Source organism: Strongylocentrotus purpuratus, unplaced genomic scaffold, assembly GCF_000002235.5.
Source record: "Strongylocentrotus purpuratus isolate Spur 01 unplaced genomic scaffold, Spur_5.0 spur5_scaffold_20, whole genome shotgun sequence".
NCBI lineage: Eukaryota > Metazoa > Echinodermata > Echinoidea > Camarodonta > Strongylocentrotidae > Strongylocentrotus > Strongylocentrotus purpuratus.
Window position 1 is genome coordinate 43607453 of NW_022145606.1, and position 19737 is coordinate 43627189.

At 38.0% G+C, this 19737-nt stretch overlaps 1 protein-coding gene across 3 annotated transcripts in view; it reads left to right on the forward strand.

Annotated features, from left to right (window-relative positions):
• Positions 1 to 19737, forward strand: part of LOC100892411 — a 64368-nt gene that overhangs the window by 30672 nt on the left and 13959 nt on the right. For 2 of the 3 annotated variants that reach the window (XM_030993403.1, XM_030993404.1), the window contains exons 5-13: positions 2049 to 2154; positions 3064 to 3242; positions 4497 to 4941; positions 7949 to 7982; positions 8367 to 8404; positions 9212 to 9289; positions 10847 to 11041; positions 11436 to 11564; positions 12616 to 12756. In XM_030993403.1, the coding sequence (XP_030849263.1) occupies positions 2049 to 2154; positions 3064 to 3242; positions 4497 to 4941; positions 7949 to 7982; positions 8367 to 8404; positions 9212 to 9289; positions 10847 to 11041; positions 11436 to 11564; positions 12616 to 12756 (1345 nt within the window). The remainder of the gene's footprint in view (positions 1 to 2048; positions 2155 to 3063; positions 3243 to 4496; positions 4942 to 7948; positions 7983 to 8366; positions 8405 to 9211; positions 9290 to 10846; positions 11042 to 11435; positions 11565 to 12615; positions 12757 to 19737) is intronic. The other variant, XM_030993405.1, reaches the window with a different exon arrangement.

Here is a 19737-nt window from a genome sequence, read left to right on the forward strand (position 1 = left end):
TTTATTTTATTGCGAGGCGCAGTTGAAGGCGCCAATTTGGGCTTGTGAACTTGTCACAAATAATAGTACCCGGTAACAATGTCGTTTTTAAAACTAAAGGTGACAGACAAATTTTCCTTTAAGTCCAAACAGAAATCCCGCCATACAGGTAGTGTTCTAGTTTCCGAATGGTGAGTCAACACACCGTGTATGACTGAGCTGGGAGACATTGCCAGGCACAGTGCATAAATCAAAACTTTAAGAAAAATATATCTAAAAAAAAAATTGTACCTGTGTATCAGACGCACCCCCGACTTTCAATTTTTTTTTTGGCGGAAAAAAGGTCGTCTTATACACAGAGATTTACGGTATGTAATCTTTTATCAATATTTGTCTTCAAACACATTTTTTTTTTTGTGGAAATCTCAGCAGAAGTGTGTAAATAACATCCTCTTTAACATACAAGCAGGGCTCAAATTAATTTTTTGTCCACGGGGGCTCTTATTTTAAAACAAATTTCCATTGAGTTGGTACCCATGAAACTCGTTGGTATTTTATCATTATCATTTACTTAAGGCGGCATTTTCCCTCTTAGAAATTTACTTGTTACATTGCTGTTATTGACTTTTATCCCTGTGATGACATTCTCTCCATTGCTTCCCGTTCTGCACATAATTTTCCTTTTACTTTTAGTCTTTACCATATCCTTTCAAAACACAGGGCCGGATCTAGCTTTTAGCTAAGGATGGGGGGGGGGGGGGGGGGTAACCCAAATACGATGTGGAGCATCGTCCACGAGCCGCATAGCGGCGAGGCGATTTTTTGGTGTTGCTATTTTGAACCCCCGTAAGTGATGTTTTCCTGGCATCTACTAACCTGCGGAGCATCGTCCACGAGCCGCGAAGCGATTTTTTGAACCCCCGTTAGTGATGTTTTCTTGGTATCTACTAATACTGTGTAGGTCTAGACACATGATAGCATTTTTCTATGCACATCACATTTTCACTTGGCAGCCCAAGGGGGAGGGGAAGGGGGGGGGGGGGTAAACCCCCTTAACCGACTAGATCCTCCCCTGCAACATCTTTGGTCTTCGTCTTCTTCTCAATGGTCGAGTTACATTATTTGCTGGTCCTACAGAATCACCAGATTTCAGAGGATTCACACTTTTCACAACAAAAATCTTCTCCATGTTTCATTTCTTGTGCGATCGTCTCCAGCTCCAGCAGATATTGGGCGTCAGCGTGCACACGGGTACTACCGGCGCAGTATAGCCACTGATGACGGCCGCACTAGCTGCACTGCGAGCTTCTGTTGTTTGTATTGGTAATTCTCATAGAGATAGGAGAGAAAGCGCCATCTAAGTTCCATTTAATTGGTTTAAGGTTCGAAAATTGATACTCAATATTGTGTTAAAGTTATATCAGAAAAGATAATCTTTATTTTATAATTCCACAGGGGCGATTTTTAATTTTGCAATCGCCCCCGTGAGCAACCTGATGGGGGCGATTATGGAGCTCACAGGGGCGAATCGCCCATCGCCCCCGTGTATTTTGAGCGCTGGATACAAGTTAATTGAAATTTTGCCATCAAATTTATGGGGAATTTGGGGCTCACACTTAACCCTATCTAGCCTGGGCTATTTTGAAACTGCATAGCCTGGGGGGGGGGGGGGCAACTATTTTAACCCCCAAAATGAACACCTAAACTATAAACAAGACAAGATTTATAACCAAAGTTTATCTCTTTTTTGGAAAAATGAGATTTCCTTATGTTTTGTACACAACTAACGACAATGAGCGATTTTTGGGCTGACATGCAAAGACAAAAAGTCATGTGACTTTGAAACGGTAGGTCCGATTTTTGAAAAATTTGTTTCAAAAGACCTGAAAGGAAAAAGTAATAATTTAAGCGCAAGATTTTTTTTTGCCCCTAAAAATTATCGTGAAAAATGTATGATGGGCTAGATAGGGTTAAGGGGGGCTTTAAAGTTCATTACCTTACTGCGAATGCTCTGCGAATGCTCTGAAGTTCCCCTCTGTTTTATTCATTGATTTATGTGGTCATTGCAGGAGAATCCAAATATGACCAAGTACCGTGTATCCAGTGCGTTGATGACTCCACCAGAAACCATAAGACAGAGGAACATACCTACAGTCAAAGCAAAGAAAGACCATGGTTTGTATAAACTTTGTAGCCATTTGCATTGCAATAGAGGTAGTAAGGTTGTGAAACCTGTGTGTAAAGGCCATTCTGGGATACAAGAAAAGAGTCCTTTGAAGGGAGATGGTCTGATCATGTACACATTTTAATGAGTAACAGTAATGAGTAATGAGTCCAGAACATTTTTTTCAAGAGACCAGGACAGCGTCTCACGAAACCGTCATAAGTACAAGTTCACCGACATCTAATTGAAATGCGTGTATTAAGTTTAACACAAGTTTCAATGGGATGTCGGTGAACTTGTACTTATGACGGTTTCATGAAACGCTGCCCTGAGTACCAATTCACTCGTGCATGACATCCGTTTAAACTGTTTGATACTCATCGCAAGCTTAATGTCAGAGGCTGTTTCTTCAGTAAACCTGTTATCAAGCTATATGGAATAAACTGCCAGAATCTCTAGTCACTGCACGTAACATAGGTATTTTTAAGACTGGTCTAGATAAACACTGGCTAGCTCAGTTTTATGTAACCTAGACATCCACGCATTCTGCACTACGTTATAAAATCGCAAACTGACAATTTAACTTATATCTTGGAAAGACCGGGAGATCTACAGGACTACCCCATTCCCGTATATTGATGATGATGGCATTGTTTTATTATAATTAAATAAACTCTATTCCTACTTTCACGACAAAATTGTGAAGAAGGAAATCAGTGTGATTCTTTTTTTCTTTTTTTTAAAGCATGAAATGATTCAAGCTAATACAAACTAGAAATCCATGTTATAAGAAAACAAATAACCTCTGCAACAGATAAAGTCCATTTTAATTATTTTTAGTTACAACAGTTGGTCTTAATAAATCTAAAGCCTAATATATACCTGAAATTTACACCTTTTTATTTATCTTAATAAAATAGACACATTCCTAAACAGAAAACAGACCAACCCTTCAGGAAGAGAAAGCGATACTCCTGTATTAATGGTGAGCCTCGCCGAGGAAGGTACCTCCAGCGATCCAGGGAGCAGCGTGAAGAGAAAGCTGGAACTAGAATCACCGAAGGAGCCTGAGCAACTGCAGATACCGAAAAAGAGAAAGGTATTTGTACAAATTTGATAAGAAAAAAAAATGATTTCACAGTCTCTCAAGATTGGCCTTCAAGTTGTAAATCTACCATTGGTTACTTTTTTTTAACCTTTATTATGCAGTAGATTTTTTTTCTCTCTCTCTTTCTCTTCAAATGGAGGAATTTCCAAAGGCTTAGTGAATATACAGTGTGATAGTCAAAAATAAGTTTACACCTAGAAAATAGCTAATTATTTTTAAAAATCATCTATGAACAGTAATTTATTTATATTATGAAATGTGTGTGTTCTTTTGGCTGAGCTAGCAGTAAATATCTTTTCTGTGTACTATCTTCGATTTTTATGCCTCCGTTACGAAGTATCCGGAGGCATTATGTTTTCGGGTTGTCCGTCCGTCCGTCCGTTCGTACGTCCCGTTCTCGTGATCGTGTTATCTGAAGAACCGATTGATGGATTCCTGCCAAACTTTGGTCATGTATGTATCTTGGAGAGCCGATGAACCGATTAGATTCGGGGGTCACGAGGTCAAAGGTCAAAGGTCACAGGGCTCATTATGTATGCAAAAACAGCTCGTGATCGCGTTATCTGAAGAACCGATTGATGGATTCCTGCCAAACTTAGGTCATGTATGTTACTTGCAAAGCCAATGAACTGAGTAGATTCTTGGGTCATGAGGTCAAAGGTCATGGGCTCATTATGTATGCAAAAATAGCTTGTGAACGCATTCTCATTACAACTGACTGATGGATTACTATTTAACTCAGGACATCTTGCAGAGCCAATGAACTGAGTAGATTTTAGGGTCATGAGGTTAAAGATCAAAGGGTCATATATGTATTTGAGAAATTGCTTGTAATCATGATATTCTAAGAACCTGTTAATGGATTACAATTGAACTTGAATTTTAAAAATTTCTTCTGTTTTGGTTTGTAAAATTGCTCCATGACGGAGGAATCATTTTCGACTGTGCGCAGTCGAAGTTCCATCTTGTTTTTTTGGAGTTAGGTTTTAATTCCCTGAAATATATTTCCCTTACAGTGTTAAGAGCAATGCAATATACATGCCTTCAGGATCCAGACAATGCATGTAAAATTTAGCACAACATTTGTTTCGTCAATAAGTGAAATAAGACAAAGTTATGTAATGCTAGAGTAATGGTCAATTTTTCCAGCTTATAAGTTTCAATTATTGTTTATGCATTGTATCACGCTTGACATTACTTTGTATCACGCTTGACATTACATTGTACTTCCCTTTTCCTCTTCAGCCCATGGAATTAAACCTCATCCCTCCTCCAAAGCCGCAGACTGAGACCTCCATGGACTTAATGCGGAAGTACGGTATCGAGGAGTTTGAAATGGAGTACACAGAATCGGACTATGATGAGCTCATCAACTACAAACTCTACACGGATAACATGCGTCCCCTGCTTTTGGAATACGCCCCGAAACTTCATTCACGGAAGCGGGTCAACCTCTTGGCGGCTCTGTGGAAAGAGTTTGCTGCCAGCAACCCCAAGAAGAAGAAGCCGTTGTCCACGTCTGTCCTGGACTTCAAACCCGCGGATGAGGCCAAGGAAGCAGAGGTAGAGGAGGAGGAGGACGGCGGCGGCGGCGATGACAACGAGGCTAAGAGGGAGAGCTTGGAAGTAAATGTCAAAGTCCAGGAAGAGGAGAAGGAGGAGGAAGTGAAAGAAAAGAAGGGAGGAAAAGGTAAGGAAACCAGATACATGCCATGTACTTGAATTGCAGTAAGGAAATATGTTATAATTTGTATTGTTGCAAAGAAGTGTGATATTGGAATCACTTACGTGTGGGTGGAGTGAGGATACAATGATCTCCCCCACCTTTTTACAAAGTAATTTGACTCCATGTAACACTTAACCCTATTTAGCCCGGGGGGGGGGGGGGGGGGGGGCTTGAGAAGCCCCCCCCCCTCGACATTTTTCGCGATAATTTTTTAACGCAAGAAAATCTTGCACTGAAATTTTGTGACTTTTTTCTTTCGAGTCTTGCGCATCTTTTGAAAGAAATTTTTCGAAAATCGGACCTACCATTACAAAGTCACATGACCTTTTGTCTTTGCATGTCAGCCCGAAAATCGCTCATTTTTGTGATTTGTGTACAAAACATATGGAAATCTCATTTTTTCAAATAAAGAGATAAAACATTGGTTATTTGGTCTTGTTTATAGTTAAGGTGTTTATTTTGGGGTCAAAATAGTTGAATTATAGTTGGAAATTAAATAAAACAACAAAAACAATAAAAATACATGAGTTAAAAAAACAAAGAAATACATAAGAAATTATCAAAACAATAGATAACATAAAGAATAACCCTGGTTTTTCAAGTTTTTGTGTTGTATTATTATTCCAAATGGTCTAACAAATATATGTAGTGAGAAAGAATGCTTAAATATGAATAATGTCTGATTTATGGGCAAAAATGTGAATTTGATGACCTTATTTGCATAAATTACCATAAATATGCAAATGAGTGAATTTTTCAAAAAATTGAAATTACCATAGTAATCTATACACTTCACTTGACATGTATGCAAATTTTCGCGGCGATCGGTCGTTTCACGGCCGAGATCATAGGGGGGGGGGGGGGGGGGGCCTGAGAAGCCCCCCCCGGGCTATGCAGTTTCAAAATAGCCCGGGCTAAATAGGGTTAACACCACATTTACAATACTTTGGAGTGGAGGAATAGAATAATTCTAAATAATGTATCGCAGTACGTTTTAGATGTTTCATCCTTATTAATTATCCCCTCGCCGATGAAGTCGGAGGGGATACATGCAGTAACACCGCCGTCCATAGTCCTTCCTTCCGCGCGTCCGTAACAAATTTGGTTTCCGATCGATAACTTCAGTAATGTTTGATGGATTTTAATGAAATTTGATATGAAGGTACATGATATCAAAATACAGGGTAAGTTTGATTTTGGAGTACGTAGGTCAAAGGTCATAGCTCATTAAATATGCGAAAAAATACACATCTGATTTCTGATCGATAACGTCAGTAATGTTTGACAGATTTTAATGAAATTTGATATGAAGGTACACGATATCAAAATACAGGCTAAGTTTGATTTTGGAGTACGTAGGTCAAAGGTCATAGCTCATTAAATATGCAAAAAAATACATCTGATTTCCGATCGATAACGTCAGTAATGTTTGACAGATTTTAATGAAATTTGATGGTATCAAAACACAACCTAAATTCGATTTCGGAGTATTTAGGTCAAAGGTCATAGCTCATTTAATATGCGAATCTGGTTTTCATTTGATAACTTGAGTAAAGTTTGACAAATTTTAATGAAATTTGATATGAAGGTACATGGTATCAAAACACAGCCTAAGTTCAATTTCTGAGTATTTAGGTCAAAGGTCGTAGCTCATTAAATATGCGAATCTGGTTTCCATTCGATAACTTGAGAAATGTTTGTCAAATTTTAATGAAATTTGATATGAAGGTACATGGTATCAAAATACATGTACAGCCTAAGTTCGATTTCTGAGTATGTAGGTCAAAGGTGAAAGTTCATAGCTCATTAAATATGCAAAAACACCTAATTATATATGTGAAAATGTGGTTAACTTCCTTGCCTAGTAATATAATAGTATAGTCCAATGTTCTGATGTATATAGGCCATTTGTACCCTGCAAGGGGATGCTACGCTTCGCGTTGACTTGTTGTTTAAGCATTTGTTATAATTTTTGTTCACAAGATTTTATCCAATGATCAGGGTAATAATATCTGTAAAGCGCTTAGAGACAGTTTTCCATATTAAGCACCATATAAATCCAGATTATTATTATTATTGGAATTTTTGTTTGTCAGTTGATGTACTAGGAATATTTTTCTGTGAATAACAGAAACCATGGTATCCACATTCAGCATTTGCCTTGCACCACTAATGTCAATAGAACATCCCTTTGCTTTCAAAGTGCAGCAGGGAGAAAATCTGTACACATATTTAAAGCTGCAAAATAAGATCTGTGGTTCCCAGACCATAATTAAAAGGTCTATCTTTATGCCTCCGCTACAAAGTAGCCGGAGGCATTATGTCTTCGGGTTGTCCGTACGTCTGTACGAATGCATGACACTTGGTAGCTCTGCTCTTGAACACTGGTGTACAGTCATAAACTCTTCTGTGAAAGAAACTTTTTTTAGAATTTGAGTGGCCATGGTTGAGATCCACAGAAATGTTATGCTTTTAAATGATTGAATAAAAACTTTGAATTTTTTTAACTTCAGATACTTGCTGTATAATTGCTACATATTTGGGGACACTTTTCTGATATATTTTCTTTCTTTGTCTGAATCAGATCTGTTAAACAGATGCGAAATAACAAATCTGTATTTCATATCTCAAGATTGTGGGCTTTCTATGATGAACAATATTACATAGATGTATATCTGTTGCCCATAAAGTTTGACTCAATTTCTTTTACCTCTGTTCATGAAGAGATAGTGAGAATCATGTAATTTATTCTTGAAAGATAAATTTCATATCAGATATCAGGAATATATTTATCAATCTAAAGTTGCTCAGATATTGATCAATAAAGTTCTGAGAAGAAATAAGCTTTATAAATAATTGAATTCAGGTATTGTCACTTTGATTTCATGAAAAGAGGTGATAAATATTATTCCAGCTTTATTGGCAACAGTGTATATTGTATGCATTCATATTTATTTTTTCCCCCAATCAGATGCGAGCACTTCAAAAGCAGTATATGTCAGGAGGTGAGATAATGCATTATCAAAATCTACCAGGTTTACCAAATATTGATTGGGCAAATTTATAAAAAGAAATGTTTTCATACAGACTTCTTAACATGTTGCGTAGCAGTTTTTATGTGACTTTTGTGTTATCACCTACCAAACAGTGACAATGCTTTTAGAATTTGTTAGATATTTCATAATTCGATGAATAGTTGACAGGAAACTCAACAGTTGTTAAAGTACCTTATAGTATTTTATTTATTGTACCGTTGATCTGTAGATATACATGTACATTGCGACGTTCACGATATATGTAAACTGAAAATGCTTTGTTCCTGTCAATGCCCAAATTTTGAATTCTAGCAAAAAATTGATTGTACCATTTTTCCTCTCCTTTGTGTACAGGTCTGAAAGACAACAAAGCAACACCAAAAAAGATGAAGGTAACTATATGCATGTTACAAAGATTTACAGTAGGGTAGAGAATTAGAGATACCGTATGAATGTACTTGCCCTGTTCAATTTTTATCAGAGATTTGCTTTCGGACGTCTGATATTTTCTGCCAATTGCCAGAATTCCTGCCTTTTTGATATTTTGGGTGTCAACGTTCCGGCCTCGTATATTTCTTTCCGGCCTTCTCTCCAACTTGAAAAAGCACCAGATTTGCCCCTGCATATGCAGATATGTAGTTGATAATAATACCCAATCCAAAATAACGGTCATTTAGATTGATTTAACAACTGTTAGAAAATAGCTTGACTTAAAAAAATGTGTTAACTCTTTCCTATTTTGGGCGCTAGTTCAGAAGCCTATCCAAAATTTGACCTGTAACTCCGGCGTGGAGATACCCTACTAAAACATACCCAAAATGAAGTAAATATTCATCTAATGTCCAAATGAAGATCATGGGTTAAAAGTCGTTATATTTATTACCTGTTTTGTGTCAATTTTCTTGTTATTTTTTGGAAAAACGTTGATATTAGTATACACTTTTTCACAGGTTTCACGGCAAACCGCTGCACAATACAAGTGCATACCGATGGTGGATAGCGGGCGTTATCTACCGTAATAAGGACCTCAGACTTTTCGGTAGATAACTTAAAAGCATACAATTAACCAGACAACATTAAATGAAACATCGTACTCTTGATCACTGGTGTAAAATCATTAATTCTTCTTCACATTTTTCCTTTTTTTTTTGGGGGGGGGGGTTTGATTGAATCATAACTTTGAATCTTTTCAACTCCAGTATCTGGCGGTATCATCGCTGATCATTCACCAAAATCCTTGCCCAGGAAGTTTAATGTGAACCGCAAGAATGGTAAAGGTAGGTAGCAAATGGTTTTAATGTATTTTGTTGATTCATACATATTTAGGGATAATTTTCTGATATTTTATTTCTTTGTCTGTATCAGATCTGTTAACAGATGCAATAATGAAAAATCTGTGTTTCATATCACAGGATTAGATGTTACATTTAAAAGTTGACGATAACTTTAATTAACAATTTATCTTGAAGTACACGAGCTCTGCATACCTTGATTTTTCCCTAGGTGTAATCAAGTTTTCGAACCAAGCTATGTGTAACACCAATTAAATAGAAATGAGGACATGTTTGAAAAACACATAATAGCAATAAACAAATTATTTATTTATGACTCCAAGATACAAATTCTGACAATATGACGTCAAGCAGACTCATGATAAAAAATGATAAGCAGGTTGTTTATATTCCATTCATTAAAACTTCATCAACATTGCATGGATATAGCAAGTTTCTAATCACAAATGATTTTCTTCCATCATCATGAATAACTGTCCCAAATAAATGAATACAACTATCAAGTGAACTTTATCAAACAATCACAAATCCCAATTAAAAACTACATTGAAATAGTGGTTTATATGATAACCACTCACCCTGGCAATATGGCCTAGAGGACCGTGTCCTCTGATGGTACCCTCCTTACATGTTTGTCAACACTTACAGGAATAATAATGAATACAAATCATTGTGAATTTTGATCTAAAACAAAAAACAGACGATTCAATGACTATAACCACAAACTATTAGCTCTTAAAATATTTAAAACTGTTTCACAAAATATGATTATCCAGAGTTAACCTCAACAACACATTATAAAACTAAATCTCCTAGAGATTACAAGTAATATAAGAGATAACATAATAAAGCACACATCAAAGAATCCCTCAACCTCGATCAAGATGTTATGGACAAAGTCTCCACTAAAAGACTCAAATATTTTGGCCAGGTCCTAAGGATGAAAGTGAAACACCCCAAAATTGCAGTTGAAGGAAATGTTACAGGAAATCGACCCAGAGGTTGTCCACCCAAAAGATGGCTCGACTGCATCTCAGAGGACTGCAAAGCAAGATCCATACCAAGGATGAAAGATGCATCAAGACTGGCTGCAGACAGAAATACTTGGCGTACCATCACCATACAGAAGCCATCACGAGGCCCCTGGCCTGCGTGGACGGCATAAGTCAAATCATCCAAGTCATCTTGAATTACTATTACCAATAAATTCAACGCAAGCCCGGTAGAACCTACAGGATTCTACTGCGATCCACTTTTTATAGAATGGGAGGTTATATCAGATATGGATATCTTAACAACCATCATCCTCCTGATTTAGGTTCTAAATAATGATAAAAATATTTACCAGAATTTCCTGTCTGCTGCCCCAAGATCACTGGAGCAAAAGTAGGTGACAATGGGTAGCCACAGCTTAGTGAAGGATTAATCCTTTTTTTTTATCCAGATGGATTATTTTACCATTCCATTTAAAACTCGATTACCTGATACTTCTTGATTCATCAACCAATACAACCTGTTTTTTTAAATCAATTTGAATTCCAGGGGAAACACCGCTCCAATTAGCATGCTTCAAGAACGACATTACTAAAGTAAGGGAGCTGCTGAATAAACCTGACATAGATGTCAATGCCCGGGACAATGCAGGATGGACACCTCTACACGAAGCCTGTATCCGTGGACACACTGCCTCTGTCAAAGAGCTTCTGAAGTTCGCTTCTGGAAAGAGAATGGTTACAAGTATGTGTGAACGTGGGCCATAGAAAATGTGAAGTTTGAAAGTTTCTGATGTGGTTGATATGTAAAAGAAAAAGACATTTCTATAGGATAACAGGAAGAAATGAAAGTAGCCTATTTCAAGCAAAATAAGGCGAGATGGCTAAGTCAGTAAATTTGGTAAATCAAGTAAAGAAATATTTGTTTGATATAGCAGTAGTGGTGGTGCCATTTTAAATGTCAGACAGCAGCTTGAAATATGAATAATCTATTCAAAATTTTAATTTTTGTGATATCTCTACATTTTGATTTGTTTTAGAACTTTTGTAAGTGCATAATTACAAATTATCAGAATTCCAATTCAATTGATATTTCATTTTAAAATGTTGTTGATACTGTACACTGAATGTTGATTCAGGTACAGAGAGTAGAGGCATGCAAACCCTGGACTTTCTAGCAGCACCATCTGAATGTGGGAACACACCCCTCCATGATGCGGTCTTTAATAATCATATAGAAGTGGTCAAGCTTCTGGTAGAGGCCGGAGGTGAGTTGATCTCCTAGTCAGAGGGCAGAAATTACCAAACAACTTAATTCGTCGAAATCAGATATACCTGTAAGGTGTTACATAACAATTAGTATGTGCTATAATTGCATATATTCATGTACAAGCAGAAATGTGAATACAGGTTTAGATGTATTTCTTCCTAAGTGGGAGATATAAATTGATATCAAATTGCTTTTATATGTTTCTCAAAGTAACTTGATGTATTCCAGAACAAAATAATACATTAGAAATAAAACAATAGATATAATAAGATTTAAAAAACATTAAAATACATAAGAAAATAAATATTTGAAAATCGCATCAAATTTGCTTAAATTATCAGTATTAATTACATAAAAATAACTATTTTGTGTTAAAAAAGAAGTTTTATATGAATAATGAGTTTCAATTAACATTCAAAAAGTGGAGTCTGACAATTGTTGTAATGATTCTAGTTCCCTGTATATTTCCAGATTTGATATTCATGAATGCGTATTCATAATTTTTGCAAATTAACCTATGCATTTTCAAATATCATAAAAATAATGTAACCTCATGAATTTGAGATGAAGGAAACATTTATTCAATACATTTTCAAGATTCTTCACAAGTCTACAGACAAATATGTAGATGGTTTTCTGTAAAATGCATAAAATTAGCATTTTGCATAATTAATTAGGCTATAACGACAACAATTTGCATATTAGGAAAACAGTATATATACCATCTTGTTCCTTACGTAAATATCTACAAACGTGCAAATTTCAAGTCAAGCATGATCATAATTACACCTTGTCTGTTTTCAATTGCCAACAGAAGACCATGCTTGACAAGTCCTCATTTTTAAGCTGTTACGTGCCATATTTAGAATCTAAAGACATTTGAAGAGCCATGGTTTTCAGGGAACATATATTTCTCTGAAGTTCTTCCACACTTGCATAATAACAATGAAAATACTCACAAATTATTTTTCACCTTACCCCAGAGCTCTTTAAATGCCTCATGTCACTAGTTTTGATCCATTTTCTTCTGTTATGGTGTTATTCATTAGGGAGTATTCTACTGACTGCTAAGAACAAGGCAGGGTTTACTCCATTTGGCATGGCTCTGACAGAGGTCATGAAGGAAGCCATGTTAGGTCAAAGGTCAGAGGTCAGCAGATTGCCTGCCGTTGACGAAGAGAATGAGAACAGTAAGTACTAAACCAGACTAAACAAATATTCAGCATTTTCAACAACGACAATAACAACAACAAAATTAATTTGATCTAAAAGTGTTTTCTCAAAGAGAAAGAAAGAGCAAAAAATAAGCGAGAAATGTAGCATTTGATCTTAGAACTGATCATCTGTAAGCACTGAAGGCTGGAAGGCTGTGGTTTCTCAAAAGAGAGAGTTAAAATGTTTTGTGATAGTCATGAGCTCCAAATGTAGTACCGGTAAGCACAATTAAACAAATTGTAACATTTCTTACATAACTTTGGAGACACATTTCTAACGGCAGTGACTCTGTGAATCTGGAAGATATAAGGCCTAACAAAAGTGCTCATGTATTGTTGGATGCTTCATTCCCTTTATAAGACTATGCTTAAGAGATAATTGTATCTTTTTGTTGTGACACAATCAGGGGCGTAAATCCGTACCGAGGAGTTGGGGGGATGATTGGCGATAGCCTTCACATACTAGCACGAGCACACGCCCACACTAATTTACGCAAGCGTGCGCGATCGCGCACGCACAAACACACACACACACACACACCACAACAGGGAAATGCTGTCAACCGTGGACCAAGTTTAGTACTTGTGTTTGTGTGCGTAGGTAATCACCAGCAACCGCGAACCACTCCATAGAAAACTACATCAAACCGCGGACGTACCTCCTATGGGATGATCCAGGTAGCGAGCGCCTCTCCCGCGCAGTCAAAAGGGGGCGCTGTGACATTTCGCGATACACATAGGACTGATCCAGTCGATGTTGCCTACACGCTGTGACATCTAAAATTCAAACGCCCCCTACGTCATAAATTTGATACGGCGGAACTGGTATCGCAACCGTGGACGGTCCCCCATTGCAGGTACGTCCGCGGTTTGAGGTAGTTTTCTATGGAGTGGTCCGCGGTTGCTGGCGTTTTCCTACGCACGCTCGCTCATTAGGGGTGTGTGGGTGATAGGCCTACAGCGCGAAGACGTTTCCTTAAATTATTAGTAAAAGAAGACGATTTATTTTACCGTTCTCTACCGTTAACCCTTGTCTGAATGAATTCCCCCCCCCTCCCGCCCGAAGCGCGGAAGCTTTGACGTTTCATTCAATTATTAGAGAAAGAAGACGATTCGTTGTACCATTCTCGACTCTTAATCCTGGTTTAAATGCAGTTTTCCCCCTCCCGCACGAAGCGTGGAAGCTTTGATGTTTCATTAAATTATTAGAGAAAGAAGAGGAATCATTGTACCATTCTCGACTCTTAATCCTTGTCTGAATTTAACTCCTCCCCCTCCCGCGCAAAGCGCAGAAGCTTAATGTTTCATTAAAGTATTAGAGAAAGAAGACTATTCGTTGTTCCGTTCTTGACTCTTAATCCTTGTCTGAATTCAATTCCTCCCGCGCGAAGCGCGGAAGCTTTGACGTTTTAATCATTGTAATCGTTGTACCATTCTCGACTCTTAATCCTTGTCTGAATTTAACTCCTCCCCCTCCCGCGCAAAGGGCAGAAGCTTAATGTTTCATTAAATTATTAGAGAAAGAAGACGATTCGTTGTACCATTCTCGACTCTTAATCCTGGTTTAAATGCAGTTTTCCCCCTCCCGCGCGAAGCGTGGAAGCTGTGATGTTTCATTAAATTATTAGAGAAAGAAGAGGAATCGTTGTACCATTCCCGACTCTTAATCCTTGTCTGAATTCAACTCCTCCCCCCTCCCGCGCAAAGCGCGGAAGCTTTGACCTTTTATTAATTATTAGAGAAAGAAGACTATTCGTTGTACCGTTCTCGCCGGTGTTCTCGACTCTTAATCCTTGTCTGAATTCAATTCTCCCCCTCCCCCTCCCGCGCGAAGCGTGGAAGCTTTGATGTTTCATTAAATTATGAAAGAAAGAAGAGGAATATTCGTAACATTCTCGACTTTTAATCCATGTCTGAATTCAATTCCTTCCTCCTCTCGCGCAAAGCGCGGAAGCTTTGACCTTTCATTAATCATTAGAGAAAGAAGACAATTTGTTGAAACATTCTCGACTCGTATTCCTAGTCTGAATTCAGTTTTCTCTCTCCCGCGCAAAGCGCGGAAGCTTTGAACTTTCATAGTTCAATGAAATTATTAGAGAAAGAAGATGATTCGTTGTGCCCTTCTCGACTTGTCATAATTTTCAAAAATGTTTCTTTGTCTGCTCCTTTGTTCGTCCTATGTTTCTTTGTCTGCTCCTTTTTTCGTCCTACCGCCCCTGGCTACGCGCCTGCTTTAAAGGGAAAATGAAACAATCATGATTGTGATAGCACACAATTATGTAGAAATGAACGAAGTTTTGTGTTATCGGGCGAGGGCCGGGGCGTAGCGACCAAGCGAGATATTGCAATGTTGAAAGCTGAAATTATGCATTCTTGAAAATCCCTAAGCCCAATATGTACGTTCTTTCCGCTATATTTTTTCTAGCTATATTTCTAAATTTCCTGGGAGACGTGTCTCCCTATCGGGCCCAGGATTGCCGCCCCTGTCCATGATTAGTACCAACACGAGCTCAAATACAAGCACAAGCGAGTTGGTATGAGCTGAATCCAAATGAAGGGCAAAATTAGAGTTGTGAAGCGGCCCTACCGTTAATTTAAAATTTGACTGTTGAGTTTATAGCTTCTATTTAAAAGACATCCAAAATATTGTGCCCTTTTCAAATTCCTCACTAAAGAGTGATGACCTTTGTAGCGCAGGGGCTGTTTGTAACGTTCAACTTTGAATCCGCGGCTTGAAATTTTATGCTGCCGGCCCGGCCCCCTCTATTCAATAACGTTTGCCAAGCCTTCTGGAATGACCCCAAATCTCCAGAAAACAGCCATTTCCGTGTCTTTCCCCCTTTCTCATCCGACTTTTCTCCCCCCCACCCACTCAGTGTTATCTAGGGTACGTGCATGTATGTTCCCTCTCTTTGAAAGCACCCCTCTATCTCCGGTGTGTAAAGTCAGTACGGGCCAGATTTTTGTGTATTACGGGCCGGACTTTGTTGCGTGAAAAGTAACCCTTTGTCAGAGATTTCAAGAACACAATTTCGGTCCCTCCGACCCCCGAGTGGGAGGGAGGGGGAGGGGGGCTTTTTTTCTCTCTTTCTTCTCTCCTTTTTTTTCTCTTTCTCCCTGTTTCTTTTCTCTTCTTTCTTTTCTCTTCTCTTTTCCTTTCTCTTCTCCTTTTTTCCTTCTCTTCTCCTTTCTTTTTTTTCCTCTTCTTTTCTTCCTCTTTTTTCCCTTTTTTGTGCACCGCCAATAGGGGGGCCGCGGCCGTTTCGGCCCCCCCCTGGATCCGCCACTGATTTGCTGTACCGTTCTCGACTGTAAATCCTTGTCTGAATTCAGTTCCCCCCCTCCCGCGCGGAAGTTTTGGCGTTTCATTAAATTATTAGAGAAGGTAGACGATTTGTTAAACCGTGCTCGACTCTTAATCTTTGTCTGAATTCGGTTTACCCCTCCCGCGCAAAGCGCAGAAGTTTTGACATTTCATTAAATTATTAGAGAAAGCAGTAATTCATTGTACCGTTTTCGACTCTTAATAAGCCCTATTTATCTGAATTCAGTTTCCCCCTCTAGCTCGAAGCGCGGAAGCCTTGACGTTTCCTTAAATTATTAGAGAAAGCAGACGATTGGGTGTACTGTTCTCGACTCTTAATTCTTGTCTGAATTCAGTTTCCCCTTCCCGCGCGAAGCGCGAAAAGCTTAGACGTTTGATTTAATTATTATAGAAAGAAGACGATTCGTTGCACCGTTTTCGACTCTTAATAAGCCCTATTTATCTGAATTCAGTTTCCCCCTCTCGCGCGAAGCGCGGAAGCCTTGACGTTTCCTTAAATTATTAGAGAAAGCAGACTATTGGGTGTACTGTTCTCGACCCTTAATTCTCATCTGAATTCAGTTTCCCCTTCCCGCGCGAAGCGCGAAAAGCTTAGACGTTTGATTTAATTATTATAGAAAGAAGACGATTCGTTGCACCGTTTTCGACTCTCAATAAGCCCTATTTATCTGAATTTATCTGAATTCCCCATCCCCCCGGGATTTACGCCCATGGACACAATATCAAGTTAAAGTGTGAAATATATCTTGGCGACAGGTTTTTGTCTACTCATCCGTCTTATTCATTCAGCAATATATCTTGTCTATAGGATTTCTATCATCATAAATTTAAATTCACAAAATAAATTCAACTAAACAATTTAGGCAGTCCTAAAAGAATGTAAAAACAGGAAGGACACAATATTTGATGAAATGCGCCTAAATAGTGGGCCTGACCCTTTACCTATTTTCAAAATTCAAATGCAGTTGATATTTCATTTTAAATTGCTGCTGTTAATTGAGATTGAGGTACTGAGAGTAGAGGCATGAAAACCCTGGACTTGCTAGCAGGACCACCTGAATGTGGGAACACACCCCTTCATGATGCGGCCACTAATAATCTATAGAAGTGGTCAAGCCTCTGGTAGAGGCCGGAGGTGAGTTGATCTAGTCAGAGGTCAGAATTACCAAACAACTTAATTTGTACCACATTTGTTTGACAAAACTAATGAAATATACAGTGCGTCCCAGAAAAAACGAAACCAAGAACTGTGGATAAACGACACATATTTGGAAAGCTTAGATCCTCCTCTTTCATTTGATGCACCTCATATAATACATATGTCACGCATGAGTGATTAACAGCAATTTGTAGAGAGGAAACCAAAAAGGCATTTGGCTGGCGGTATCTGGATTTTAAAGAGAAAAATCACATTTCAAGAAATTAAATTTCTCCCCTTTCATATGACACCTCAATCAGGAAAAATGAGCCAGGAATAACAAAGTTCTGTTTGTTTAAAGTAATAATGCCTGCATTTCCATAATTTGATCAAACGGGTTCGTTTTTACTGACTGCCGTTCGTTGCAACGAACAGAGTTGACAAAAGACTTCACTCCGTTTCGTTGACGATCAGCCATGCACGAAGAAGACAAAAGTCATAACATTTTGGCACAAGATTTTTCTGTGTTACAAAAATTATCACGAAAAATGTAGAGGGGGGGGGGGGGGCTTTAGAACCCCCCCCCCCCCCCCTCTACATTTTTCTTGATAATTTTATGACTTTATTTTTTCGGGTCTTGCGCATCTTTTGAAAAGAAAAATTCTCGAAAATCGGACCTACCGTTACAAAGTCACATGACTTTAGAAGCCCCCCCTTTAGTAATGTTTGACGGATTTTGATGAAATTTGATATGAAGGTTCATGGTAACAAAACACAGCCTAAGTTCGATTTCGGAGTATGTAGGTCGAAGGTCATAGCTCATTAAATATGCGAATCTGGTTTCCATTTGATAACTTGAGTAATGTTTGTCAAATTTTAATGAAATTTGATATGAAGATACATGTTATCGAAATACATGTACAGCCTAAGTTCGATTTCTGAGAATCTAGGTCAAAGGTCATAGCTCATTAAATATGCGAATCTGGTTTTCATTCCATAACTTTAGTATTGTTTGACGGATTTTAATGAAATTTAATATGAAGGTTCATGGTATAAAAACACAGCCTAAGTCCGATTTCAGAGTATTTAGGTCAAAGGTCATAGCTCATTAAATATGCAAATCTGGTTTTCATTCGATAACTTGAGTAATGTTTGTCAAATTTTAATGAAATTTGATATGAAGGTACATGGTATCAAAATACATGTACATGCAGCCTAAGTTCGATTTCTGAGTATGTAGGTCAAAGGTGAAAGTTCATAGCTCATTAAATATGCAAAAACACCTAATTATATATGTGAAAATGTGGTTAACTTCCTTGCCTAGTAATATAATAGTATAGTCCAATGTTCTGATGTATATAGGCCATTTGTACCCTGCAAGGGGATGCTACGCTTCGCCTTGACTTGTTGTTTAATTAGCATTTGTTATAATTTTTGTTCACAAGATTTTATCCAATGATCAGGGTAATAATATCTGTAAAGTGCTTAGAGACAGTTTTCCATATTAAGCACCATATAAATCCAGATTATTATTATTAATGGAATTTTTGTTTGTCAGTTGATTTACTAGGAATATTTTTCTATGAATAACAGAAACCATGGTATCCACATTCAGCATTTGCCTTGCACCACTAATGTCAATAGAACATCCCTTTGCTTTCAAAGTGCAGCAGGGAGAAAATCTGTACACATATTTAAAGCTGCAAAATAAGATCTGTGGTTCCCAGACCATAATTAAAAGGTCTATTTTTATGCCTCCGCTAAAAAGTAGCCGGAGCATTATGTTTTTGGGTTGTCCGTCCGTCTGTACGTCTGTACCGTACGTTCGTTCTCGTGATCGCGTTATCTCAAGAACCAATTGATTGATTCCCGTCAAAATAATATCTGTGGTTCCCAGACCATAATTAATGGTCTATTTTTATGCCTCCGCTACAAAGTAGCTGGATCGAGGCATTATGTTTGTGGGTTGTCCGTTCGTCCGTTCGTACGTCTGTACGTACGTACGTCCCGTTCTCGAGATCGCGTTATCTCAAGAACCGATTGATTGATTCCCGTCAAACTTGGGTCATGTATGTATCTCACAGAGCCAATGAACTGATGAGATTTTGGGGTCACGAGATCCAAGGTCAAAGGTCACAGGGCTCATGCAGTAATGAAAAACCTGGATTTCATATCACAGGATAAGAATTAAATATTCAGCATTTTTACAACAACAATAAAAACAACAAAATTCATTTGATCTAAAAGTGCTTTCTCGAAGCTTGTTAATAAGCAGGGAATGTAGCGTATGTGATCTTAATATCTGTAAGCGCTGAAGGCTGTGGTTTTCGAAAGAGAGAGTTGAAATGTTTTGTGATAGTTATCAGCGGCAAACGGTATAGTCACTTCTTCCATATATCATTATCAGGTTTGAGTCTTTCATAAAGTATGAGTCTTTCTAAAAGGTTTTGAGTATAACAAATTTTGTGTAAGCATACACTTTACCAGACACCCC